Source organism: Brachyhypopomus gauderio, chromosome 4, assembly GCF_052324685.1.
Source record: "Brachyhypopomus gauderio isolate BG-103 chromosome 4, BGAUD_0.2, whole genome shotgun sequence".
Taxonomy (NCBI): Eukaryota; Metazoa; Chordata; class Actinopteri; order Gymnotiformes; family Hypopomidae; genus Brachyhypopomus; species Brachyhypopomus gauderio.
In genome coordinates, this window is record NC_135214.1 from 6,322,043 (window position 1) to 6,350,032 (window position 27,990).

General features: G+C 45.1%; 1 protein-coding gene and 1 long non-coding RNA gene across 3 annotated transcripts; one reads left to right on the forward strand and one right to left on the reverse strand.

The window, feature by feature from the left end:
• Positions 1 to 8,856: 8,856 nt before the first annotated feature.
• LOC143511985 (protein mono-ADP-ribosyltransferase PARP4-like) lies at positions 8,857 to 27,953 on the reverse strand. Of its 2 annotated transcripts, XM_077001802.1 has the most exons (35): positions 27,730 to 27,953; positions 27,324 to 27,451; positions 26,984 to 27,179; positions 26,577 to 26,646; positions 26,361 to 26,439; positions 26,116 to 26,208; positions 25,589 to 25,747; positions 24,814 to 24,951; positions 24,340 to 24,498; positions 23,809 to 23,960; positions 23,502 to 23,633; positions 23,320 to 23,418; positions 23,031 to 23,214; positions 22,711 to 22,858; positions 22,356 to 22,498; positions 22,121 to 22,252; positions 21,923 to 22,009; positions 21,638 to 21,802; positions 21,430 to 21,473; positions 21,249 to 21,327; positions 20,848 to 20,985; positions 20,473 to 20,668; positions 20,165 to 20,235; positions 19,765 to 19,952; positions 18,165 to 18,264; positions 17,862 to 18,032; positions 17,674 to 17,754; positions 17,487 to 17,567; positions 17,119 to 17,214; positions 16,822 to 16,977; positions 15,348 to 16,677; positions 15,086 to 15,237; positions 12,940 to 13,042; positions 11,942 to 12,071; positions 8,857 to 9,786 (listed from the first exon to the last, which is right to left on the reverse strand). In XM_077001802.1, exons 2-35 carry the CDS (start codon positions 27,447 to 27,449, stop codon positions 9,585 to 9,587), a joined length of 5,580 nt encoding a protein of 1,859 aa, XP_076857917.1. In that variant the 5' UTR covers positions 27,450 to 27,451; positions 27,730 to 27,953; the 3' UTR covers positions 8,857 to 9,584. The 2 variants fall into 2 exon arrangements, with proteins under 2 accessions (XP_076857917.1, XP_076857919.1); XM_077001804.1 differs by lacking the exons at positions 26,361 to 26,439; positions 26,577 to 26,646; positions 26,984 to 27,179; positions 27,324 to 27,451; positions 27,730 to 27,953 and having other exon boundaries at positions 25,573 to 25,747.
• LOC143511986 (uncharacterized) lies at positions 27,147 to 27,451 on the forward strand. The gene is made up of 2 exons (XR_013130327.1): positions 27,147 to 27,287; positions 27,414 to 27,451. It is a non-coding gene; the product is annotated as an uncharacterized LOC143511986 (long non-coding RNA).
• Positions 27,954 to 27,990: the final 37 nt, after the last annotated feature.

The window sequence follows — 27,990 nt, forward strand, 5'->3', positions numbered from 1 at the left end:
CAATTGTTCAGAGTTTGTATGAGCATTTCTCTTTTCTTTCTATATATATTATCTTTCTATATATCTTTTCTGTATATATGACAAATAAGGGTTGGTATCACAAATATGCTTTAAACATCAACATGCTAGATTAGATTGTTTAGGTGTATTGTTTGCATTTCTGTTGGTGCTGTAACCCGTTGTGTCCTGCGCTTAACCACCACGCACTCAGTCCGCCTTGAGTTTCCCGCTGGCTCTGCGTTGTGTATTTTTTTTGGTTGTCGTAGGGGAAAAGAAGGGAGACTGGACACCAGAAGTATTCTTTTCAATCGCCGTGCAGTCGCAGCGGTTTTATTACCCGACGATCTCTCTCTTCATACAGCAATAATGCAGCATCACTTCTCTCTGGCACCTTCACACAGTACAATACAAGACTGCTTTTACTACAGAATTCTCACTAGATGCATATCGTCACCGACTGCTCACTAACCACAAGAATACTGCACAGAACTACAAATTTTCAATATAAAACCATACAGCAATGTTTTTTACCCTGGAACATGAATAACGAACGTTAGCGAATTAGCACTGTGGCTGTACGTGACGACTCTTGGCGCTACACTTTCAATGTAATGCACTAAAACATACCATACAAAACGTCTTCAAATCAACAATATGATCTTTTATATCGAACCAAAACAGCTTTAGAACATAATAATAAAGATGTCTGAAGACGGATGGTTTATTTAAACCATTACATTTAGTTGGATGTTTCTCTTCACATCTTACCTTCACACAGTACAATACAAGACTGAGGCTCTACATTCCGGTTAGCCATCTACTACTGGCTGGGCAAAGCGCACCCTAGCGGCCAGGAGGGGGACTGCCGGCTACACCCACCCCTCCGTTGGGTGATGGCGTCCCCGCCATCTAAGTAACAGACCTTCCAGAATGTAGAACATACCCTGGGTCCCTGAGTTACTTAAATCAGTCACTTAAAGTGTGTGTGTGTGTGTGTGTGTGTGTGGTGTATTCAATGTAGTGCTGCTGCCATTCCCCATTCTTGCCAGCTGCCAAATTTTCCGTCCTCTCTCTATCTTGTCCTCCACTGTTTCTACCCCAGGGACATGCAGCTGATACGACAGTCTATTCGGGGCTCGCCTGCTTCTTGTGGGATTGCGGCGAGGAACATCTCCACTGTCAGTACACCCATTAGCTTCTTGTGAGGTCCGGACCTCTTTGGTCATAGTCTCCTCTGGCTCTCTCGTAGTGAGGGTATCATTCTGACTTCTGCCAGAACAATCCTGAGCATCCAAGCTACCTCCCATGGCAATCAGGCTGTTGTCCTGCTCAGAGACATCACCCATCTGCTCTTCAAGTTCCCATCTCCCCTCATGCCTTTCCACCTCGCAGTCACTTGCTTCTGAGTCTTCACTGCCGCTCGAATCTTGCGCCTCACCCACATTGTCCCGAGTCTGCTCAGACTCCATGGGAAAGAACATGCACTGAGTCATGAGATTCTGATGGACCACTCGCTCTACTGAGCCTTCTTCTGACCGAACAACATACACGGGTATTCCAGACTGCTTCTTTATGACCAAGTAGGGCTTCGGCTCCCATCGATCAGCCAGCTTCTGTCTGGTTTCGGTGTGGCAGACCTTGATCAGTACTCGGTCGCCTGGTGCAAATTGTCTGACCTTTGCCTTCACATCATAGTATTTCTTTTGAGCTTCCTTGGAATGTCTTGAGGAGAGATTTGCCTGCTCACAAGCATATTTGAGGCTGTCATGAAGCGTCTTGGCATACTCTGAGTGTTCACAGTAGTCAGTAGTTGAGGCCAATCCAAACACAAGGTCAATAGGCAGCCGTGGGTGTCGGCCAAACATCAGGTAGTAAGGTGTGTAGCCTGTGGAGTCATGACGTGTACAATTATAAGCGTAAGTCAGGGCATCAATGTATTCATGCCACTGCCCCTTGGACTGGGGAGGAAGTGTGCCCAACAGGTCCATCAGGGTACGGTTGAACCTCTCTGTCATCCCGTTGCCCTGGGGGTGGTAGGGGGAGGTGTGTGTCTTTTGGGTACCTGTCAGCCTGCACATCTCTTTGACCACTGCACTCTCAAAATTTCGCCCCTGATCTGCGTGAAGCTTGGCTGGGAACCCAAACTTGCAGAAGAAGTTCCTCCACAACACCTTCGCTACAGTTACTGCCCTTTGGTCTTTGGTAGGATAGGACTGCGCCCAGCGAGAGAAGTGGTCTGTTACCACCAAGATGTTCTCAAATCCCCCTTTGGATTTCTCTACTGTCAAGAAGTCAATGCAGATAAGCTCTAATGGGGCATTAGTGTGGATGCTGACAAGGGGGGCTCGGAGACCGGCTGTCGGTGTCTTCCTTAGGCAGCATCTTTCGCATTGTTCACACCATGTCTTGACATCATTGAACATCCGAGGCCAGTAAAATCGTTCTCTGACCAGAGCCAATGTGCGTTCCACACCAAAATGCCCTGAGTCATCATGAAGTGATGACTTAATGTAGCCACGGAACTTCTCTGGCAGCACTAACTGGCAGAAGGATCCTCTCTGCCTGTCCCCCACCTGCCGATACAGGATGCCTTCCTTCACCACGAGTCTCTTCCACTCCTTCCTAATAAGCCTCTCATGCTCACTGCTCTGGCTTCTCGATGAACGTTTTGGCTTGGTGTACTGTGATTTGTAGTACAAGATGGGTCCAATCACAGGATCAGTTCTCTGAGCCACCCTCATCTCTTGTTTCGTCATGCTTGGTAGGGCGTCACTACCTACACTGCAAAACTGGCTTGCAGTGCTCATTGCCTCATTTGGGGTACAGTCTCTTTGCGTGGCATCAGCGGCTACTTCAGCATTCTCATGCCCTTGTGCCCACCTCTGGGGTGACGTGTCCACTCTTTGCGGGCATGTGTGCAGGGCCTCAGCTACTTCACTGGCTGGCATTCGTGATAAGCCATCTGCATTGGCATTACACCCTCCCTGTCTATACCGAATGTCAAAGTCAAACATTGACAGTTGTGCCACCCAGCGCTGGCCTGTTGCATCGAGCCTTGCAGAAGTCATCACATACTTCAGCGGATTATTATCGGTAAGAACTGAGAACTTGTGCCCATACAGATGATCGTAGAATTTTCCCGTCACTGCCCATTTCAAGGCTAAAAACTCCAGCTTGTGTGCAGGGTACCGTGTTTCAGCAGGGCTCAAACCACGACTAGCGTATGCAATAACTCTTTCTTGGCCATTCTGAACTTGAGCCAACACTGCACCAAGACCCACTAAGGATGCATCCGTCTGGAGCACAAAAGGTAGAGTATAGTCTGCATAGCCAAGCACTGGAGCTGTAGTAAGCTTAGTCTTTAAGGACTGAAAGGCATGCTCGCACTCCTCTGTCCAGACAAATGGCAGTCCAGCTGCTGGGATTCCCCTCTTGCCTCTTTTTTTCTTCCTTGGGTCGCCAGAGGTCAGCCGATACAGTGGTGCTGCAATAGATGCATAGCCTTCAATGAATCTGCGGTAATACCCCGCGAAGCCCAGGAACTGCAACACCTCGTGCCGGTTTCCTGGCACCTTCCATTCCGCCACTTTACTGATCTTGTCAGGATCAGTTTTAATGCCTTCGCTGGACACCACATGGCCTAAGTAGCGCACTTCTCGTCTTAGCAGGTGGCACTTTTGAGGCTTCAACTTTAGGCCATACTCCCTCAGTCTGCTAAAGACCATTCGCAGCCTCTCCAGGTGCTCCTCGAAGGTTCTTGAGAAAACAACAATGTCATCCAGATAGATGAGCAAGCTTTCAAAGTTGAGGTCACCAAAGCAGCAGGTCATTAATCTTTGGAACGTCGATGGCGCGTTCTGTAACCCGAACGGCATCCGATTTGCCTCGAAAAGACCCATCGGTGTGCTGAATGCTGTCTTGTGCCTGTCTGCCTCTGCCACCTCTACCTGCCAGTAACCGGAGGTTAAATCTAATGTGGAGAAATATCTAGCTTGCCCCAAGGCCTCCAGGGCCTCCTCAACTCTAGGAAGAGGGAAAGCATCGCGGGTGCTGCAGGAGTTCAGTTTTCTGTAGTCCATGCATATTCTCAGGGAGCCATCTTTTTTTGTGACAACCACAATAGGAGATGCGTACGGGCTCTTACTTGGACTTATTACACCTGCTTCTTCCATTTCTGTGATGGCCTTCCTCACTGCCTGGTACTGGGATGGAGGTATTTTCCTGTAGGGTAGCCGGAAAGGCTTGGGGTCCACCAGGGGGATCTCATGCTTAACGACCGACGTGTGGCCATAGTCCAAATGATGTTTGGAAAACACATCACTATTCTGCTTTACTACCTCTATCATCTGCAGGTATTGATTATCTGTCTCGAAGCAGGCATTGCTGAGGTCTAATAAGGACACAATATCCTGCTCAGGCTCATTTTGGGACTGGTCTTGGGCCGGACATGTTTGGAGAGTGTGGGCCCGAGAGCTGATTCTCTCTGCGCTCACCTCCCTCCCCCTCTCATACACTTGTGTTATGAGGGAGACTTCAGCTATGGAGGTGTGCGGATTTATTCTCATAGGTTGCCCAGACAGATTCATTATACGAACAGGAACGCAGCCTTTTTTTTACATTTGCCAAGACCCGAGCGACAGCTAGGCCATCAGGGAGCCTTAGGGGAGATAACCCCTCAACAAGAGCAGTGTATTCCCGTCTTTTAGGGCCCCCAAAGACTCTACCGATCACATTAACTTCTTTCCCCGCAGGAATGACCTTTGCCCTCTGTCCAATATACTTCACCGGCCCCACCTTACCAGTCCCTTCCTCTGATTCTGCTCCCTCCATCTCCACAAGGGCAGAGTACCACTCAGGATGAGACTGCTGTACAACTGACAGGTATTGCCTACCAAATTCAGATTTCAGGTGTTCTTGTGAAGCCCGTATTATATTTGTGCCTATCAGCAGCGGGACTGAGGCTCTATAGCTGCAGACTGGGACGACAAAGGCCGGTACTCCCTTGTATGACCTCTCCAGGAACGAGAGGTTGATATGCAAGATGCCCAAGTGAGGCACCCGTTGGCCCCCAGCACCCTCTATGGGAATGTCCGTCGGATGGGGCGTTTGGGAGCGTAATTCTGGATGTCTGTGCCAGAACTCATCAGTAATTGTGGTCACTTGTGACCCTGAATCAATCAGGGCTCTGCACATCATCCCATTCACTCTGACATTGCCTTCATTCGTTGGGCCAATTAGTGGAGTAGCATGTGAATGTTCCTTGTCTTTGGGGGACTCATGAACCATGCCCGCAGTCTCCCCTACAACCACGGGCTCTAGGCGTTTAACTGTTGGCTAGCTTGTCTTCCTACCTGAGGCTGGTCATCACTGGTCAGCACTGCTCTACACACTCTAGCCACATGCCCTGCTTCGCCACAGCGGAAGCACACTAAGGCTGCCTTGTCACCAGTCTTCGGTGCCACTGCACTAGATGGATGGGGAGTGGCAGCAATTTTTGACTCCAATGCCGCCATTCTGGTAATATGCTCCTCCTGTGTCAGGGCCAGTTTTTTTACCAAAGCCGTCAACTCAGCTAGATCAGCATCCCGCTTTCTCACATACTCTGGTTTATGATTTTGCTCACTTACTGCGTTTGCTACATGGACTTGGTTAATTGGCCTTTTTACTCTCGGCTGAGAGAGGGATTTTCTTGATTCCCTGGCTAGGAGGCGCAGTTCAGACTGGAGTTCCCGAAAACTCATGAGTCTGGGTTTCATTGGGGAAATACGCATGTACACTTCCTCATCATGTAATCCTCTCAGGAATTGACGAGTTAACTTTCCATCCCTGTCAGCAAAGGGGTAACCGCCATTTTGTGTTTCTTCCACCGTGCAAAGAATGGACTCTAGGGCAATGGCATACGAGCATGCGGTCTCACCTGGCTTCTGCGATCTTTCATAGAAGTCCGCAAGTGGGTCAAGAGACGACTGAATATCACCATATTCTGCCCTCAGTTCCTCAAATGCTCTCCTCGGAGATCGCTCATCTGTGGGCAAGTTCAAAACCAGCTTCCTGGCTTCACCACTTAAATGTCGAACCACTGTAGCAAAGTCAATGTCCGGCGTAAGGCCTCCAGCATTCAGCAGATACTGCATGTCTCTTATCCAGTCATCCACCAAAATCTTGCACTCCACATTTCCACTGAACACCTGGACATTCTTTATTTGGTGTGTCTGGGTGAACCCGCATGCTAGGGTTGGCCTACCAGGGACGTGTGCTGGGAACCTCAACCCAGGTACTGTGGTTGGTAGATAATTAGCTGGGGGGGCGTGTAGTGCTTGAGCCTGGTTGGAGTAGTGAGGAGATGCGAAGTAGGCCTGCTGCTGACTAGGAGCTGTCACCAGATGAGCAGCATGGGGCACAGCCGGAGGAGAGTAGTAGGTTTGGTGGGCAGCTGGATGCCCTGGGTACTCATCTGGGGTGGGCCCATGTTGATGGCTATACTGGAACGTTTGGACTGGTGGATTGTAATGAGGCAATGGGGCAGTAGCAGGAATGTGGGCATCAAATAAGTTTTGAACGGCTGAGCTCGCTGGTGGGTTAGGGCTGGTGTGAGGCGTGTGAGGCTGGCTGGGCCGGTTAACAGGCTCGGGTGCTACACCCTCTACGATGCACACTGCTTCGTCATACCTGGGGCTACCTGAGTGTGACTGGGCCGCGTCATGTCTGACAGAAAGCCATGGGGTTTCAGAGACAAGCCGCTGTCTCACTGAGGTTGGTCGGTGAGGGGTGCCACCACTAGCCATTTGTTTTGCTGATTAAGCTTGGGGGAGTTAACTTTGTACAGCAGGGTGCTTATATATATATATATATATATATATATATATATATATATATATATATATATATATTATACATATGTGTGTATAAACAGTGTATGTGCTTTGCGACAAAAAATAAATAAATAAAATCAATTGAAGAAAAAAAAAAAAAAAAAATAATAATTTTTTTCAGACCAGTAGCCTATACGAACTTCAGCATACAAGTGCTACTACAACTGCCACCATCTAGCATAATGCACCCAAATATTTATGGGCTTACCAGTTAAATCACAAGCACATCATCTATTTCTAGATACAGGATCACAACCACTGTACTAAAAACGATTATTATTAGTATTATATGTATATATATATATATATATATACACACATACACAAAATTATTATTTTTTTGTTTTATTCAAAACCAATAACAGATATCAGTTCAAAGGATATAGAAACCAAATTTGTGACTGCTGACTGCGATCCGGGTTGTCACGGCACCAAAGATGTAACCCGTTGTGTCCTGCGCTTAACCACCACGCACTCAGTCCGCCTTGAGTTTCCCGCTTGCTCTGCGTTGTGTATTTTTTTTTGGTTGTCGTAGGGGAAAAGAAGGGAGACTGGACACCAGAAGTATTCTTTTCAATCGCCGTGCAGTCGCAGCGGTTTTATTACCCGACGATCTCTCTCTTCATACAGCAATAATGCAGCATCACTTCTCTCTGGCACCTTCACACAGTACAATACAAGACTGCTTTTACTACAGAATTCTCACTAGATGCATATCGTCACCGACTGCTCACTAACCACAAGAATACTGCACAGAACTACAAATTTTCAATATAAAACCATACAGCAATGTTTTTTACCCTGGAACATGAATAACGAACGTTAGCGAATTAGCACTGTGGCTGTACGTGACGACTCTTGGCGCTACACTTTCAATGTAATGCACTAAAACATACCATACAAAACGTCTTCAAATCAACAATATGATCTTTTATATCGAACCAAAACAGCTTTAGAACATAATAATAAAGATGTCTGAAGACGGATGGTTTATTTAAACCATTACATTTAGTTGGATGTTTCTCTTCACATCTTACCTTCACACAGTACAATACAAGACTGAGGCTCTACATTCCGGTTAGCCATCTACTACTGGCTGGGCAAAGCGCACCCTAGCGGCCAGGAGGGGGACTGCCGGCTACAGTGCCATAGCATTTTATATGACATTTCTACCATGTTTAACCAATTAAAGAATCTGTCACATTAAATTGTCAAATGGTGTAACCACAAAAGCATGACAAGTATTAAATAATTCAGCCATCTAGAAATTATGTGTTATATTCATCATATTACATTAAAAACAATCTAATGTAAGACGATATCTAGCAGACAGAAGAAAAACTAAATTCAAATTGTACATACATTGTGCATATGAGATGTTTTGAACATTCCAAACATCCATTTCTCAGTGAGAAAGGTGACAACCCTCTCCTTTTTCTCCTCTGCAATTTTATTTTGTCTCTCTTTTGGTTTCTCACACTCACTTTCATTCTTTTCTTTGTTTTGAGTTCTTCAACTTTCCGTTGCATCTTTTTTGCCTTAATTCTTTCACTCACGTTCCTTATTTTTATGAACCTTAGCTTCTCCCTTTTCTTCAGCACTGCTCCGTTTGCCGGTACTTTTCTGCACTACCCTCACACGAGTGGAGGATGCCTGTGGTCTCCTCTATCTTGGCTGCACACAGTCAAGATCAGCAACATACACTATGGGTTATGGAGGGCCGTTAAAAGGTGCTCATCTGATGTTGAATTCAGTGATGGTGGAGGTTCAAGGTTCAAAACTTCAGCAAGCACCCTTTTCTTATTTTCGTCATTTAAAATCTGTACGTAGGTATGTAATTAGATTATCTTATTATTAACAGTTATCAAGTATACATACAGTTATACAGGTATCAAGTATATTTTACTGAATAACAATGGCAGTTAATGTCTTGGTATGAAGAAAGTATAGCAACTATAATAAACTTAAATACCAGAGATGGGAATGGTGTCTAAAACATTTACTTGCATTTATTATATTTGTAGTTCAATATTTTCTTTTTATGTGATAAAAACAAAAACAGCAAATATCTTAATCACAAAAATTCCAGAATAAAAAAAATTAAACAAAGTGATTCAATTTAGGCAGACACAAACATGTAGATACTCATGTATCTGTTTGACTCCATTCATTGCATCACAGGGCACTGGTGTCACGGTGAGGCGGCCCCCTACCGGTCGCCTCCGTCCACAGCGGCTGTTGTTGTTGTTTGTATTGTTACGTTGTGTGCGTCCCTCAGGTGGGAGGAGCCCGTGATCCGTTTCACCTGAGGGTCGTTTGTTTGTCTATATATGTCTTGTCTTTGTACCAGTTGACCGCTGGTCATGACTGCTGTTGAACCCAGATGGCAAAGGGAACGATTGCTTCTTTACAGACTAAAAACTGTTGAAATGTCCGAGTGGTCAGTGTCAGTCTGTGGTGTCAGTTGATTTCATTCCAATCTTTGCAATAATATAATTCTCATACAGACATCCTTTAAAAACTTACCCAAGTCTAAAATAACCTTTATGGGCAAACAGGTTTATCATTCTTACAACTACACACCTTTCACTTCTTAACAGATGTAACTTTAAACTGTCTAGACAAGCTGTGTAATCACGTTATAATAATTCTGCTGAATGAATCGTTCTTTGCCTCTGATTGTATGTAAGCTCAGCCGTAGAGGAGTGTGTTCTACAGGCCGGCCAACCCCACACTCCTCTGCAGGACGGGGAGCAGGGCCGAGTTCGGAGGTGCTGTGTCCAGACGCAGCAGCTGTCGTGTGCAGGACTCCCAGTCCCAGCCCAGCTCCAGACGTGTGCACACACACGGGTTCTGTCTGTCTGCCCTGCGAGCCCAGCATACAGCTCGCTCCACAGCCTCCCAGTGTGCAGGCCTGCAGTGACAGACAGACAGACAGACACATGCACACAGGGTGGTTCACTGAGCTGATGCTCAAAGCAAACTGCGAAATCTCTGTGTTTGTTTAAAGAACGACAAGCCGTATGACACAGATGCTGTACAACATGGGATGCTCACGCTGAGAACCACAGGAAATACATTACTCATTACTCACTACCCATTAACAATTACTCATTACTCACTACCTATTATTAACAATTACCCATTACTCAGTACTCATTAACAATTACCCATTACTCACTACCCATTAACAATTACCCATTACTCACTACTCATTACCGTTTACCCATTACTCACTATTCATTACCCATTACCCATTACTCACTACCCATTACCCTTTACTCACTACCCATTACCAATTACCCATTACTCACTACCCATTACCCTTTACTCACTACCCATTACTCACTACCCATTAACGATTACCCATTACTCACTACCCATTACTCACTACCCATTACCCTTTACCCATTACTCACTACCAATTACTCACTACCCATTATCCTTTACCCATTACTCACTACCCATTATCCTTTACCCATTACTCACTACCCATTAACAATTACCCATTACTCACTACCCTTTACCCATTACTCACTACCCATTACCCTTTACTCATTACTCACTACCCATTACCCTTTACCCATTACTCACTAACCATTAACAATTACTCATTACCCTTTACCCATTACTCACTAACCATTAACAATTACTCATTACAAATATATTTGATTTGATTACCCTTTACCCATTCTCGAAATACTTTGGTGCAAGATCACTTGCTTTAAATTAGGGTTGCAACGGTATGAGATTTTCACGGTATGATAACCGTCTCAGACAATACCGTGGTATCACGGTTATCACGGTATCACAGTTTGTTTGTATATTATTAAAAGATACACTGACCCTTAAAGAAATTACAACAAGTTTTTTTTGTTCAATTAACTATTTATTGTAGAAACCTGGAACAATTGTATACAAAATGTCTCCTTTAAATAAAAAAAAGCTGTACACATGTTTATATAAATACTGCAAAATTTGAGAAACCTAAATCATGGATTTCAGTATAATTATTTAAGTTTAAATAATTTAATATCTGATAAACTGAGCCTGGGTCAGTGTCTGATCAACAACTGTTGTAAACGTCCGTTGTACTGCCAAGTTAGAATATAACCAGATACTGCAGAAAGAGAGGATTTATTTCTGACATGACCCTCACAATAGAGATTTCTATTTTAAGGCTTTCACACCGAGTCTGGTTTTAACATATGAAAAACAGGCACGTTAGAATTTGAAAATGAACGCATGTAAATTAATGGCGTCTTTCACATCCAGTGAAAGCAAGGACCATAAAAGCTAGGTTTATACTTTCACTAGTGACCGTAGCGCGCGACTCCGCACACTTCTTTTGTATTACGTTAACAAATACGAGCCTCTTGTAATTCCAGGACTAAACATGAGAGAACGTGAAGACGTTGAGATTGGGCGTAAACAACCATTAAATAATGTGATGAAAAAGCGAATTATTTCGAGTATATGTATAAATATTTAACTTAATTAAGTTTAAGGTGCTGGGAAAGTGACGTACAAGTGCTTTAATTCCACCTTATAAAGATGTATGAACCCTGCAAACATGACATTGTTCATTGCGCTGAGGCGCGGCGCGCGCAAAGTTACAAAATTCAGAGGTGCACGACCTCGCGAATCGACAGCGCGTGAGACCCTCGCGCACGGGCGGAGCCACCGCGATTACGTCATTTTCGCCGCTGATTTTAGTTTAGCTTTTTTTTTGTTAAAAAAATTAAGTCTGATGCACTTTCTGCCATTCTCACCGCTGTGTGCTGAGTAGCTGAACCGGAGCGGAGTTGCGCATGCGCGGGTCAGTTTCTCCGCTGGCTTGCTTTTTACCGGTAATAAGCAAACGCACACGGTATGGTAACCGTGCATTTTAATACCGTGGTATACCGTGAAACCGGTTACCGCTGCAACCCTACTTTAAATGTACTATGTGATATTAGTACCTTCAGTGTTCCATGGCATAATTATCTTTTGTCATTGTAACGTAATACATCACAAGCAACCCAGCGTGCTGGAATGACAGGACATACAGGACAGACAGGACTTCTCACCTGGGCTCTGGAACATCCCGGAGATGCAGGAGAGTGTCGAAGAACGCCCCTGACATCATCTTCACACGCAACAGCTGTAGCACCAGCAATGTGGCTACCAGCCTGAGGATGGCAGTATGGACCGTCACCCCTGCCACAGGAAACATTTGCAAAGATTTCACTGGTTTATATCCAGAACATGGCATGCAAATGTGGCTACATCCATTTCCGAGTCTTCAGACTGTCAGCACAGTCACCTAGAACAGCTGGATGTAGTTCTCAGGTCAGACATGTAGTGTTGCCCTGGCCACAAACAAACAGCTCCATGCTCCATTATTATTTTAATTGCCCAGTGCATTTGGGAAATAACTCAATGGTATGTATTTTTGACACTGCTTTTTTCTTAATAAAGTGCTTTAATTTATAATCTTCTTATAAATATATCCTTTAGCCTGTTGCACATAATAAAGTAATGTATTTCAGAAGAAGCTTGTGTGAATTTAACTAGAATGAAAGGTTTTTCCACCATAAAATAGCAAACAGATCTGAAAGTGATTATTTTTACATTTTTCTATAAAGTTCACATGAGGCGAATAATCTAATTGCTTTGTATTCCTCAATTGAGTGGGTCCCCCACACAGAGGCAGCCATGTTTAAAATGGATTTAGTAAAGAAACTCTGAATCATCCAGGCCACTAGGTGTCAGCATAATGACCTGATTATGATCTGAAGAATCCTTGGAAAAATTTACTTATTCCTCCTTTAAACAAATAAACAGATAGAGAGTTTCTGGTCTATGTCTGGTCAAGCATTTAAACAGATAAGTCCCTAAGAAAGGTCAAGGAGCATGGTGAATGGGAGACTTAGAGATGAGGTATTATTATTATTATTATACAATGTATAATAATAATAATACCTAATTTATATCTAATATTAATAACATCATTTGTATAATATACATATATGATATTATTAATATTATATATAGATGAGGTATTATTATGATGGGGTGCTTTTACCCAGGGAGCAGATGCCTTTCTCTTTTAGGAAAACATTGGCGAAGAACTCTACATCCAAGCCGAGGAATCTGCTCAGCCTCCCGGTGCAATCCCAGTAGCCATCCTGCACCCACACAAAAACTACATTTAAAACAGCTCCATTCATCTCATCCTCAACGCTCTCCATACAGTGAGGGAAATTAGTACACACTGAGGCTCCACTGCAAGAGACAATCTAAAAAAATCCAGAAATCACCATGTATGATTTAAAAAATAATAATTTGTGTGTTACTGCTGCAAATAAGAATTTGAACACCTGTGAAAATCAATGGCACAGTAGCCTTTGTTTGCAATTACAGAGGTCAAACTTTTCCTGTAGTTTTTTTACCAGGTTTTCACACTGCAGCAGGGATTTTGGCCTTGGCCCATTTCTCCACACAGATCTTCTCCAGATCAGCCAGATTTCTGGGCTGTCGCTGAAAAACACGGAGTTTGAGCTCCCTCCAAAGATTTTCTACATAGTTTAGGTCTGGAGACTGGCTAGACCACACCAGAACCATGATATGCTTCTTACGGAGCCACTCCTTGGTTATCATGGCTGTGTGTTTTGGGTCATTGTCATGTTGAAAGCCCCAGCCACGACCCATCTTCAATGCTCAAACTGAGGGAAGGAGGTTGTTCCCCAAAATCTCTCAGTACATGACCCCGGTCATCCTCTCCTTAATACAGTACAGTCGTCCTGTCCCATGTGCAGAAAAACACTCCCAAAGAGTGATGCTTCCACTCCCATGCTTCACACCAAAAGTCAAACATTGTGATTTCCAGATTTTTTTAGTGGACATGCACCCAAGATGAAAATTTCAGAGCCCTCCATGATCGCAAGTTCAAATACTTATTTTCCTCACTGAAAGTACTCTGTTGTATACTCAAGCTCACTGGATTAAAGATGGAAGGTGCAAGGTGCATTTTAGGCACCTGTTCCAGGTAAGGACAGGTAATTGCACAGATGTGCACGCTGATGTGAATGGGACAACACAGTTGTGCACACACAGTGGAGAATGTGGGCGTGTTTTTTGTTTATGCTTTTGTGATTATGCTGCTGGTCATTATTGCATAAAAACTAAAACCACCACCATCCTGAGTGCTGTTACATATCACAGTGTCATAAGGGCACATCCAGGATTTAGTCACTACTGTCTGGCTGCCACACGCAGACATGCTGTGCAGACAAAGTGAGAGAGACCTGGTAGGTGTGGTGGTTCATAGGCATAATAATAGTAACAACAACAACAACAACTACAACTACAATATAACAATACTAATAATATTGATGATAATAATAATAAATAATACCAATAATAACAGTGCTAGCATAATAATAATAATACAGTAGCACTATAATAATAATAATACACATGTTCAAAAATAGGAACTCAATAATTTAAATTATACAGTATGTGACGCTTGAAGGAGGAGACACGATGAGCGTCGAACGTTTAATGTGATCAAAAACACGTTAAGCTCCGTGCGAAGGGCAAGCACAACAAGACCCTCACACAGGCACGAAACTTTAGAAAAAGACGAGCACAAGACATTGCGCGAACGCACATTATATAGGTGAGTAACACATACCCTCGTGATCACGAGACAAGGCACAGATGAGACTACGAACACGCTCACAGACGACCCACACCCACGGAACTACAAACATGGACATAACGGCACGCAGACAACGTAGCGACACGCCCACAAGGTGGGGTCCGAAACTGTCACCGTGACACAGTATAATAAAATGGAAGCAAACGGTGCCATTCTGCAACTCTGCTCAAGTCAAGTAGTTAACATCATTCAAAGTTTGAGAGTGCAGAAAAAATATATTTATAAATATATTTAAATATATATTTCCCCTATGCATGTGCAGAGCCCTGAATGAAAACACATGAGAAGCAAGAATATTTGTCTAGACCACTTGTGTATGTATCTGTTCCAGTATTAATGTGGGCATCTGTACAAGTGTATGCATCTGTACATGTGTGTATGTATCTGTCCATGTGTGTACGCGTCTGTACATGTGTGTATGCGTCTGTATATGTGTGTATGCATCTGTACATGTGTGCCTATGTATGTATGAATATATGCATTCTGAGAGATGTAGAGATGTGTGTACTTGATGTTGAAGGTCAAAGAGCTCCTCCCAGTTGATCCTGTCAGGTTGTTCATGTAGATTCTTACGATGACGTTTGACATTAAGGTTTTCTGTGGCCTTCTGAATTCCTCTTTGAGAAGAAAAGGAAATTGCAAAACTCCTCCGAGCAAGACCTGCATAACAGGAGACAGAGAGAAGAGGCAATGTTGGCATTGTGTGATTGACACTGATGAGGCATCCTGGATACAAACAGAAGTGAAACAGGTGTTGTGGTAAGCCTCACCTTCATCACCCTGTCTCTCAGCATGTCGAAGGTCGAGGGGAACAGCAGAAGTGTGACTTACTTGAGCGTTGCTATGGGTACGGGGAGGGCCAGAGGAAGCAAAGCAAATGGCACCAGCAGCACTGACGGGAGAAGGTGAGTCTTGGGGTCTAGGAGGCGTGGTCTGAGGGGCAGGAGGGGCAGGGCCAAGGGGAGCAAAGCCAGCAGCAGTGATGGGAGGAGGAGGGGGAATGGGGAAAGAAGGCAGGGTAAAGTCAACTGGAGGCGTGGCCTGGTAGCACAAAGACATGCCTGCTCTTTGCTCGGCAAGAGGCATGAGCTGGGGGGTAAGAGGGGGAGGGGCATGTGGAGCAGAGACAATGACCCCAGGAACCATGGGAGGAGGAAGTGGGGGCATGAGATAAGAACGAGAACCAAGAAGACCAGGAGGCGCAGCCATAGAGCCAATAAGCATGGGCTGGTAGGCAGGAGGTGTAGGGGCAATAGGGGGAGGGGCATGGGGAGCAGAGCCAAAGGCCACAGCAGACATGGAAGGAGGAGGGGGCCTGTGGGAAGGAGGAATATCGAAGCAAGCAGCACGTGGGGTTAAATTATAACTCATGGCCCCTATGACAGGCATTTTGGCCCTTTTGCCAAAAAGGGGAGGGGCATGGAAAACAGAGCCAATCCGAGGCATCATAAAGTCTGGGGAGGGGCCATGCTGAAGATGTGCGTCAGATTCAGAGTGAACAGTGCTGAAAAGAGCATCAGCACCAACAGAAGAAGATTCGCGAGGAGCACTCTGGACTCTTGCCAACAGATCCCCACCCCTATCCATCAACATCTCAGGCTCCTCACTGAAACACAGGTAACCACGACGAGCTGTACGACCAAATGAAGACGAGGGCGGGGCGGCATCCAAGCTGATGGCATGGTGATGGCTGACCTCAGCACTCTGACCAGTCACTTGAGACTCATGAAGGCGGCTAAGGAGATTAGTGAAACTGTCAGCCGACTTTGGGAACATCCAACTCTGGGGTTCAAGGACAGAACAGTCAGGAGAAGGCACAGGGGATGGACTTTCATCCTCCTCTTCCTCTTCTGAGTGTGACTCTAACTCGTAAATATCTGAATCATCCGTGGTGGGTGAGGGAAGGGAGCAGTAGTGGAGAGTCTGCTCTGACCTACTGGGACGAGACGGGGGTGGAGGATCCACAGAGGGGGGCGGAGCAACAACACAAGACTCTTCAACAAGCATCATTACGTCATCATAACATTCATCCACAAGCGTTTCTTCACGGAATTCCATGGCATTATATCCATAATAATCAAGCTGTGGCTCGCATTCAAACTGGAAGCAAAAACACAAAAACAAAATACATTTTGTATGAATGCAGAGCATGCTTACACACATAGCACAGTCACAGACAGGGGTCATGAGTAAAATACAGGCTTCTCTACACTTATGGATTAATTCAATTGAAACCATCAGTACCGCGGTGCAATAGTCGATGTCATTATGTGAAACACTCTCCTCCCACTCTTCTGCATCTTCAGCCCAGCCCATGTAGGGCAGGATATCCACACTCCCATCCTCCTTGGCAATAAGGTCCGGTATGGAAGTGAATCTGGATTCTGGCTGATCCTGATCCTGCAGAGAGGTGGAGAGAAGGGCCACTTCTTAGCCAAACGTCAACTCCGCCAGAGCTACTTCCCAGAGCTACAGAGGTCACAGACGTGAACATGGAATGTGTGAAAGAAGACCCATTTTCCAGTTAAATGGGCATCCTACCCTTTCTTCGATGGCAACAAAGCTGGTGAACTGGGAGAGGATGGAGAACTCCTTGCTGAGCTCGATGATGTAGGACTTCAGTGCAGCTTTCCTGCCCTACCAGGAGGAGACGTTGATGTCAGCTGTGAGCACCACACACAAGAGTGTCCTAAACTCTCCCGCCACACACTTCTCGGTCAGGGTTACATGAAGTACATGCAGAAAACAGTGTTACTGTGTTAGGACACTGTTCCTACAGCATGGCCCAACATCGGGTTCCAGGGTTTGTTTATTTCCATATCACAGTTACATATGCTGCAAAAAGCAACTCAAACAGGCATGTGTGACAAGGCCCTAGAAGTATTTCATGAATTTCTCAAGGTCCAAACCTCATGTTCTGCTTCACTAGTGTCAAGACTTCCATCCTCATAGTCTCTGATTATTGCTCTCGCTGTAAGCTTGTGAAGGAACTACACACACACAGAAACACACACTATAATTTCAAAGGTCTGACTTATAAGACAATATATTAAGAGATTGTTCAATTGAGACCACAGTGCAGTATCCAGTTATTACCGTTCCTTTAGTCTTCTGTAGTTCCGTAGTGGACACCATTGTTTGGATTTCCTGTCCACTGAGATCTCCAAACAGAGTAGCCTAAGTAAATAAGAACTTGAAGGTTACAATAGCAAAGATTGAGATTTCAGCACGATCTGAATGGCTGGAGCACATCTGCCCTGCATCTGGAACAGAGGTCTGAATACCTGGGTGCAGCGAGGCACAAAACCGTAAACCAGAGTGTGACGGTTGTTGAAGAGAGTGTGCAGCTGTGAGGGCGCTTGGACAGGAGGGGGCGCTGTAGGGTTGAACCGCTGCCACTTCACCGACACTGACCTGCAGCCTGGAGACGCCATGCACCTCACCTGAGAATTCACCTAGAACAGCCAATCAGCAGTGGTTGACATGCACCTCACCTGATAATTCACCTAGAACAGCCAATCAGCAGTGGTTGACGTGCACGGTCGGTGAGGGGTGCGTAAAGAGAACCATGCAGGAACTGAACTCACCTTCTCAGCCCATGTGTGTTTTTTCTTTGTGTCAAAATATTCATAAACTCCCCCACCGGTCTGAGCCAGCAGCCTCAGCATGTGGCGATTGGCTGTAGGGCTGCAGGGAAGCACACAGACACACACAGACACAGACACACACAGACACACACACACACAGACACACACACACACAGACACACACACAGACACACACAGACACAGACACACACAGACACAGAGACATCAATACTTCATCAGATAGTGGTAAGCAATCTTCAAATGTGTAATCTCAGTCGTACAGCCAATAGGGGGTTAGTGGGTTAGCCAATAGTGGGCGGTGCTTAGACCCATGAGAGTTCCATAGTGCAATGTATAATTGGACTGAGCAATAATGGGGAAAAGGAGACAAGTATTATTGTTATTTGCAATAAACATTTGGATATTTGAAAAGCAATGTAGGCAATTATCATCCCTAGAACATGTTAAAGGTGAGTTTAAAGTAGGGTAGAGCAGTGAGAATATATATATATAGAAAACGCTTCAGTATGTAGAAACTAGTGGTGGGCCGTTAACGGCGTTCGTTAATTTGATAATCTTATCGGGCGATATAAAAATTATCGCCTTTAATCTATTCTTAAAGTTGGGTTGGGAACTGGGTCAAAATGGGTAAGCAAACTATGATAACTTTCACCTTGATAGTTTAGGTCGGCTGTATTCCTAACCAAACTGCACAGTAGGGGCGAGAACGAGTTTTCAAACCTGTGAATTACAAATCGTACGTGTTTTTACATGGATGGAGCCACGAAGTCGCCAGGTTTGCTTCATGGAAAATTCATTTAGGAACGTAAAGTGTTAGCGGAGCGGAGCTCGGAGCGGTCGTTTTCTGCATAGTCCTAGCGCTAGATTCGTCGCTATTTAAATATTTATTTTTAACCGTTAAAACTGCAGAGGACCAAAACCGGCTTTTGAAAAAGTCCCCCCCAAATTACGTCCGTGAGGTTAAATGTACTAAATGTTGGCTTACATTTCAAATATCATGTTTAGCTTAATAAACATGTTATCAACCCCTTTTAATGTACAGTATAGGCTTACAAATTCATGTTTAACTGAATAAACCGTTGAACACGAGTAGCCTACATTTTATTGAGCATGTTGAGAAAGTAGAACAGCTTTCTCAGGCAGTCATTGATGCATTTTGGAAACAGGAGATGAGCCCCTGGTCTAATGCACCCTCTGTATTAAGAAACCCTATCTCAAAGACTGACTTAGTCATTACTTGGGTAGCACGCATATGAGCCATTTTAATATAGATTAATCTAGATTAATTTCAAGATTTCAGTGAGATTAATCTAGATTAAAAAAATTAATCTATGCCCACCCCTAGAAACACATTGGTGGAAATACCTTTTTACATTTTGGATTACAGTTCAATCACAGATGATCTCTGAGATTGATAAGGATGCCCACAGCATGGAATAAAATAACTTATTTGTATGTTGTCATCCATCAGTATTGCACCAGTCACTGCAGTAAATATTAGCACTAGGACCAAATGCTGGGGCTCGTGCCCCTTCAGTGGGGCGTAACCGAGGCATCTGCGTGGCCGGTCCCTGCTCACCTGAGGCCACAGGTAAAGAGGCGTGTGTGGCAGGCATTGTCTCGCACCAGCTGCAGGGTCTCAGGCTGGTTCTGCACATGGCCGTCGGAGAGCAGCAGCACGTTCCTCAGGCCCCGTGATGGCGGCAGTAGGTTCAGGCTGCGCAGAGGTCTCCACAGCTCAGTGCTGCCCCCAACAGCAGCGGTGGACTATGTGCAACAACATTTATTTATGCAACATTAAACAACCAATGCTTTCCCTACTGAAATTCACTGTAGAGAATTTATTACCTTTGTGGTCTATATAGATACTCACCATAATGAACTTCTCAGGTATTTATTACCATTGTGGTCTATATAGATACTCACCATAATGAACTTCTCAGGTATTTATTACCATTGTGGTCTATATAGATACTCACCATAATGAACTTCTTGGCTGGTTCAAAGACTTCCTCTAGAACTCTTGGTGAAGGGAAAGCCTCCTTGTAATCTTTTAAATAGCAGAATCACAAAATGTTTGTAAAACTTTACAAAAAATAAAGTCTTAACTTTATATAAAATGAAAAGAAAATCTGAAGAACCGAATAGTTTAGAAACTATAAAGTGCTAGTTGTTTATGATATTTCAGCCCATCTAACTGCTTGACCCAAACCACCAATCAAAAGGACACAAACATTAAACACGAACTCATCTGTGTGCGTCCTGGGGCTTGGAAAGATGCGCTCACCAGTGCCGAAGCAGACGACGTTGACCCGGGTGGAGCGGTCCAGCGTGCGGAGGGCCTGCAGGGCCAGACGCCGCGCGTTCAGCATCGCTTCCCCTCGCATGGACTCCGACGTGTCCAGAATGATGACCACATCACTGGCCGCAGAGCCGCGGACACCGCTGCACTCGAAGTCTGGGTAGAAAACCAGCATGCAGGCCTGCAGGACACAGGCAGGCCACACAGAGAGATGGAGACACGTGTCTTACTCAAAAGAGGCTTAGCAAAGAGGAGCAGAACGGAGAGACGACTCCTGCAAAATCACAACTGAAAGGAAATTATATCCTTGACCTGTCTAACACAAAACTATATTTGTCAGAATGGACGCTTGACTGGTACCTCACTGTCCTTCTCTGGATGCTTCTCCACCCACATCCTGGGCATGTGGATCTCACACAGGGAGAAGCTGAGCTGGAAGCCGTCATCACCGAGGCTCTGGTCAGGCAAGGTCATTACCACGACCTTACAGTCTGTCCTCTACAGAGACAGGGAAGATGAACTTGCACTCTCAGCACATAGATGCATTCTCTCTCTCTCGCTCACACACACACACACACACACACACACACACACACACACACACACACACACACACACACACACACACACACACACACACACACACACACACACACACACACACACACACACACACACACAGGCAGGGCCAGAAAACTTGAACTGGAAGAAGTACAGGGTGACAGGTACATGCTCACTAAACAACGTGACAAAAGCCACACCTTGGTCTTTACAGAGTGGGAACACTCCAGATCAGTGATTTTGTAAGGCATCTCAATGGACATGTGCAAAGAGAACTCCCTATAGAGACAGATAGAGAGAGAGAGAGAGAGACAAAGAGAGTTATCCCTCCTCATATCATATACAGTATATAAGATGTCATGAATGTCATCAACATCTCACCCCTCTGGTCTAAGCTCATTCACGCCAACCTTCTCAACAGATGTCTGCAAAAGAAACAAACATCAGGACCGAGTCTAGAAGACATGAACCACAAAGGTTCACACAAAGGTGTGTTTACTGCCCTCAGCAAATATGACTGCTGGACTTCACACCAGACCATCAGGGAACCGTGGGAGAGACACGAGTGTCCACACAGCTGCCACAGTACCTGAGTCCTCTGGTTGAGAGCAGCACTCTGTTGCCATGGAGCTACACTGGTGGGCAGGGAGAAGAGGAGAGTACCGGCCCTCACAACCAGCTCAGTGATGTAGGTCACCTTGATCAGCACTGTGGCTCCAGCAGGCAGGTTCCCAACACTGATGGTAAACACATCCTGTAACACACACACACACACAGGCGACAGGGTCAACAGGGTTGAATACCTGACCTGGATGTTAAACATTGGACACAAGTGTGTTTTAAGCAGCGGTATACGGGTAGAAGAACAACACACAGCTGCTTCCTGGTCCATCAGATAGGCTCCATGGCCCTTCTCTATGGCCCGCTTGTATTCTTTACGGGCTTGCTCCTTCTCCTTCACCTGAGAGAGGGAGAGACAGAGAGAAATGCAGGGAAAAAAGAAAAACAAGTGTGAGAGAAAGTGAGGGCGAGTGATGAGAAACAGGAAGCTGAGGGGTGTGGATGAAGGCACCTGTCCAATCACGTGTTTCCCATTAATGAAAGCTTCAAAGCCACACACGGCCGCCGTCTCCTCTAAAGGAAACACGTACTTAGCTTCTATAGGAACTTCACTCTTGTTTGTGTATACTTGCAAAATGACCACCTGTTCAAATAAGGAAAAACACATATTTGGCAACCAAGTACTGAAATTAAATGATTAATATGTGTAATACTTTACAGGACAGGTGTCCAGTGTAATACTTTACCTGGCAGAGAAGGTCCATGAGTTTGGCCCTCACATGGACAGCTTCCAGGGGCAGTGTGGACCCACTGCTGTCTAACAAACCTGGAGTGACTTTCTCCAGGGGGGTTTTCACCACCTCCAATCCCTCCGCATCATCACCAGACACTGGAGAGTCAAACACACACACCCAAACACACACACATGCATACACAGAATGTGTCCTATATCAGATCACTAAACAGTAAGGGACACAGGCATGACTGAATTAAATTACATTCTTTTATGGTCTGAGAACCAGTGACTATAGCCAGTTTATCATATACATGGACGCAGAAATGGTGTCAAATGGTGATTAGACGGTGAGGGTGACCACTCACAAATGTCAGAGGTGCTGACAGGAGGTAAGCACTCTGTGGAGGTATCAACATGAGGTTCAAAGGTCTTCACCTGGTCTTCCTTTAGAAAGTACTGAACTACATATTTCAGCCTGACCTGGTTGGTGTTATACACAACATACTCATCATCCTGTAAAACACACACACACACACACACACACACACACACACACACACACACACACACACACACACACACACACAAACACACACACACACACACAAACACACAGCACAAGGAGTTAAATCCCACTCTACAAAGATATTCTTCCTAGGGAGAAGCTTGTGTGTACATGAAGCACCTCAAAGTCGGTGCGTGTGCTGTGTGAGCGTCGGACGGCGTGAACGCTGCTGTGGCCGTCGGGAGCGCAGGTCAGGGACGTGTCCCTCTCGTACAGGTCCTTACACTGGCCCAGAGCCACCTCACACACGAGCAGCAGGCGCGAGCCGTCCGCCACGCTGGGCCTGGAGTACTTCACAGAGGTGCTGCAAGACAGAGCGTCCCATCATCTCACAACATGACATTATCTCAGGAGCACATCGAGTGTGAGCGGCGCCGTGTGTGTGCAGACGGGTTTTTACGCCACTGACGTCATAGAGTCGCTGAAGTAGATGCCGCTGCCCAGATTGCCCACGTCAGTTCGATCAATACCATGATGCTCCACTCCAACCAGAGGCAGCAACAGACCTCTGGACACAACAACCAGACCAATCAAAGTAAAGCATGTGTGTGTGTGCGCGTGTGTAAGAAAGAGAGAGGCCGAGTTTCTTACCGTGACAGGATTCCCACAAAGTTGCTGGGAGTGGTTGAATGGAGGAGGGGCTTAATGTTGCCTAGCTCCTCCCTAAACATATGAAGTTCTGATGCCCTACTCACACGTAGCACCTGCTGGACCTGGACTGGCCTGCACAAACGGTCACACACACACACGCACAAGCACACATGGCCACGCACACACACACCGATATATATATATATATATATATATATATATATATATATATATATATATATATATATATATATAAAGAGAACAAGCACCTCCTTCCCTGCCAAGATGAAATACATAATGTACATACCTGTCCTGCAAAAGCTTGCAGACAGACTGAAATTCTCGGCTTTCAGTAGGGACGTGTTCAATATTGCACCTCAAGGCACGATACTTCCCCAGAGAAGATGGAGAGGGGTCGCCCAAAGCTGCTTCGCTCACGTTCAGAATATCTCGGATAAGCTGTGTGTGTACGAAGATGTATTATGAATAACTTTCAACTTTTAATAACTTACATTTATGTCATAATGAAATTTCAAGCCGTTCAGCAATCACAAAAGCAAAAGTGTCAAATTTGAACAAATGTCAGTGTAAACACACAGAGTGACCATGTGTCTTCCACTATGTGTATGGAAGAATGCAATAGAAATGATGCGACTTGTGTCAAACCAATCAAACACAGAGTGCTGAGTATCTAGCGTTTATCAGCTATACTGTCAAACCTGTGTTTCCTCCTTTAGAGATTTACTCATATTTGCACCATTTGTACTTACTGTACAATAAATGCTTTATTTCTACGTGTGTGTGGGTGTGTGTGTGTGTGTGTGTGTGTGTGTGTTACCTGACAGAGATCGAGTCTCTGAGACACAAGCTTAGTCTTTGGTTCAGGCTCCCTTCTTCTCAGTGGTAACAGTGTGTTGACCTCCTCCAGAAGGGGCTGGATCTCATCTTCACCGTCACACTTCTGCATCTGCAGCAGCAAACCCTCCACCCTGCTCACCTGCAGAAGCACAGATCAGTTATACATGCAGAGACAAACACCCCCCTCCCCCCAGCTCAACCACAAACACAACCTCCCACACTGCCTTCCTTCTACACGTCTTCTGTGGTCTTCTCACACTCTTGCATCCGAGAAGCCAATTTCATCTCTGTGTAAATTCTACATCTCACTTTTACATTACAGTCTTACATCAGCAAATCTCAGAATCACAGCTGATTTCCTGTCTATGTAAAGTTTACTTATCACACACTTACATCATCACATTCTTACGTCACACCCTTACATCATCACACCCTTACATCATCACACCCTTACATCGTTGAGGCTGATGCTGGTGACTGGGACAGTGAGGAGACTGCTGAGGGAGCCCATGGCTTCTGTCCAGATGAGCTCCAAGAAGACGCCCACGTCCCGCGAGACGAGACTACTGCTCAATCTCTCCTCCAGTAGCAGCTGTCAGTCACACCATTCAGAAGGCTTTAGCACACAAACACTGCTCCATAATAAGCATGTGCAACCCACTCTGACCAAACATCATCAAACACCGTTTTATTCTGAATAAAGCTGAATCTCATCATGCAAAGAGCACAACAAGCACTTCTGGCCAAGATCGGTGTACCGATCCAAGATATCAGTCAAGATATACAACACCCTACCATACCGAACCAATTACCATTTTTAACTTAAACTAGATAACTGATAAGCTAGATAAGCTGGCTGATATCAGACTATGTGGTTTATATACATGAACCCAACCCCATCTTGAGGTTAGATAAATGTGATCTAGTCTCAAGCTAGATGAACTCAAGATGTACTGATGTAAAAATGGGGAAACCAATTCATAAACAAGTACTGTGGTCATATTATATCATAAAATCATAACTAAAATAATCCTCACAATAATCTCATTTGTTTTTAAACCTTTGAGGGTTCATTTTACCAACGCTGGCACCGTGTACATGTGCCAGAAAATGCCAAATGACTCGCTCATGCCCCATGTCTGGTATTTCCTCTGTAGAGCCCCCTGGTCGGAGTAAATTACTCAGTACATGAGAACGTGGTCAACACGCCCACCTGCCATCCCGCCCACCTGCTGCAGACTGCGGGAGGCCAGAGCCTCAGCCTCGGGGGGGAGGGTGTGTGTCTGTGTGAAGCCTTCAGCTTGCAGCTCCGTGCTGAACTCCACATACGCGTCCAGAGCATCCTCAGAGCTACAGCTGTGCACCTGCTTCTCCTGCACCACAGTGACCTGTTCCAAGAGTGGGGGGGGGGGGGGGGGGCATCAGCATCAAGACCCACCCACTTTAAATTCATCATCACTGTAGCAAATCTAACGGGTTGGTATTGTTTAACCTCTTCATAATGGAACACAGTAAAAAACAACCAGTTCACAGTTGCAGATGCCTGTGCAATAAGACAAACAAATGATGAATACAGGTATTTTTCAGGGGTGAAGTTACAGTTTGTTGTTGAAATAATATATATATTTCTCTATATATCTGTACAGTACATTTTAAATTTCAATCAGAACCGTATCACAGCTGGTTTAATTTTTACTCCCCAGTAATGAATTAGACGGCACAGGTTTAGGGTCCCTTTGGGTACACATGGCTTCACCTCACACATGACGGAGCTCATGACACGGTACTGCTGCCCCTCCACCCCTCTAGCACTCTGCAGCTCCACCACCACGCAGGTCTTGGACTCAACCTATGACACACAAAACACACAGCACTAAACTCACACACAGGCAAGGCACAACAACGAACACAGAAGAGCTTTTGTTGCACGCTGACATATATATTCATGCTAGTCTGGTGACCTTAAGGTAAAGACTCATTTGAAAACCAGGATAAACTAACCTTGACAAAAATACCATACTTGGCAACTTGGAAATATGAAGGAAACTCTGGAATGTCATGTTCATGTCCCTCATATAACCTGCATGGCAGAGTTTGTTAGAGTTTATTATTATTATTATTGGTTAGGTAAGGAACGTGAAGAACACACATACAGAATCAAGTGCATTAGCAGGTTAATAGGGATTACACCTCACTGAATTATGAACGTGACCTCACCTGAACTTTCCAAGGTATGTGCCCTCCGTCTTGTTTGGGACATCCGGCTGAACTTCAGCCACTTTCTGTCCTTTGAGAGTAACACAACAGTACGTATGATGCTTCTATTGACTCTTTCAGAACCAACAATCTCATCTCAACAGAACCTTCTCAGCTCTCCTCTGAATAAGTCTCCCACCCAGCCATGAGATAATGCAGCTCTGCCCCAGGAACCTGGATATGTTGCCATGCACAGCTAACAGTAACATCTGCTGTAATGGTTTCAAACTGCCGTGTGTCATCTTATAAATGTCCACCACTCATTCTCATCATCTTCTAAAAATGCCAAACATGTAGTAGCCTAGTGTTTCAAAAGAGTTGCAACAGCATGCTGTTTGCACACAGCAAGCCTGTTGAGGCAGTAATACCTGGGCGTGGGAAGAGATCAGGGCTGGAGTCAGAGGTCTGTGGCTGTAAGACGTGCTCGATCGCAGGCAGGAGGCGCCCTTTCTCCAGGCAGCTCCACACGTACTGCGAGCCGACCACGGGGATCTGGTGCTTCTGGGCACTCCTCTGCCTGCCACTGCTCAGGGACTCCAGGCTACATGCCACCACAAACGAGCACTGGGAGAACAAAAAGTCCAGTATCTCAATCTGAGTTCAGCTTTTCTCTGCTGCTGCAATTCTGCAGCAGGCTTCTGTGACTTTGGGTTCAGCGTGTAGCACTCTGAGGTAAACAAGAAATGCTCTGCTGTAGAACATAATTACCTTCTGGTTGACTACATATGATATGTTTCCTCCATTGTCTAATATGGCTGACATCAGCTTTCTCCTCTCCTTAACATGTACATTCTTCAGGTCTAGTACTACGGCACAGTCCTCGAACACAGCCATGACTGCGTCAGAAGAAAAGAACAACAGTCTATGTGTTTACTCGTGGTTCGGACTTCCTGCGCTGTTCGCTGAAACAACTGTGTTGAGAAATAGGCAGGAATATCCAGGAACAGGAAGTGATTCTACACTGTTGTCACTACGCTCAGCTAAGAACACTAACGCTATGTACAACTTTCTGCGGAGACGTCAATAAATGATTCGTAATTATTATATAAAGGGCGAATAAAACACTACATTTATAAAAAAAAAATACATTTTATTCCGTCTAGTCGTTACTCACCTCCTACTAACAAAACAAAAAGTGAAGCCTGCCTGTTCCCGTCACCGCTACGGTGTGTCACGTCTCGACAACGTTATAAAAGTGACTTTTAAGTGACACCCCGCCGCCTCGCCGCCACAGCTCAGTCTAAAAGTAACAATCTGTCTCCATCGTGTGGTCGTATAGTCTCTGTCGTAAACACAACATCTATGTTAAGGTCTACTACTTTTAAAGATAAGAACTCACTATTTTTCTTATTGTTTGTTTTATTAAGAGGCGATT

Bases quoted from the DNA above. Each gene is read 5' to 3' on its own strand.
- LOC143511985 (XM_077001802.1), bottom strand. From the start codon at position 27,449: ATGGCTGTGTTCGAGGACTGTGCCGTAGTACTAGACCTGAAGAATGTA. The intron at 23,419-23,501 runs GTAAGAAACTCG...TGTTGTGTCCAG, and splicing joins TTTGTGGGAATCCTGTCACG to AGGTCTGTTGCTGCCTCTGG. The intron at 19,953-20,164 runs GTGAGTATCTAT...TGTTGCACATAG, and splicing joins CAGCCAAGAAGTTCATTATG to TCCACCGCTGCTGTTGGGGG.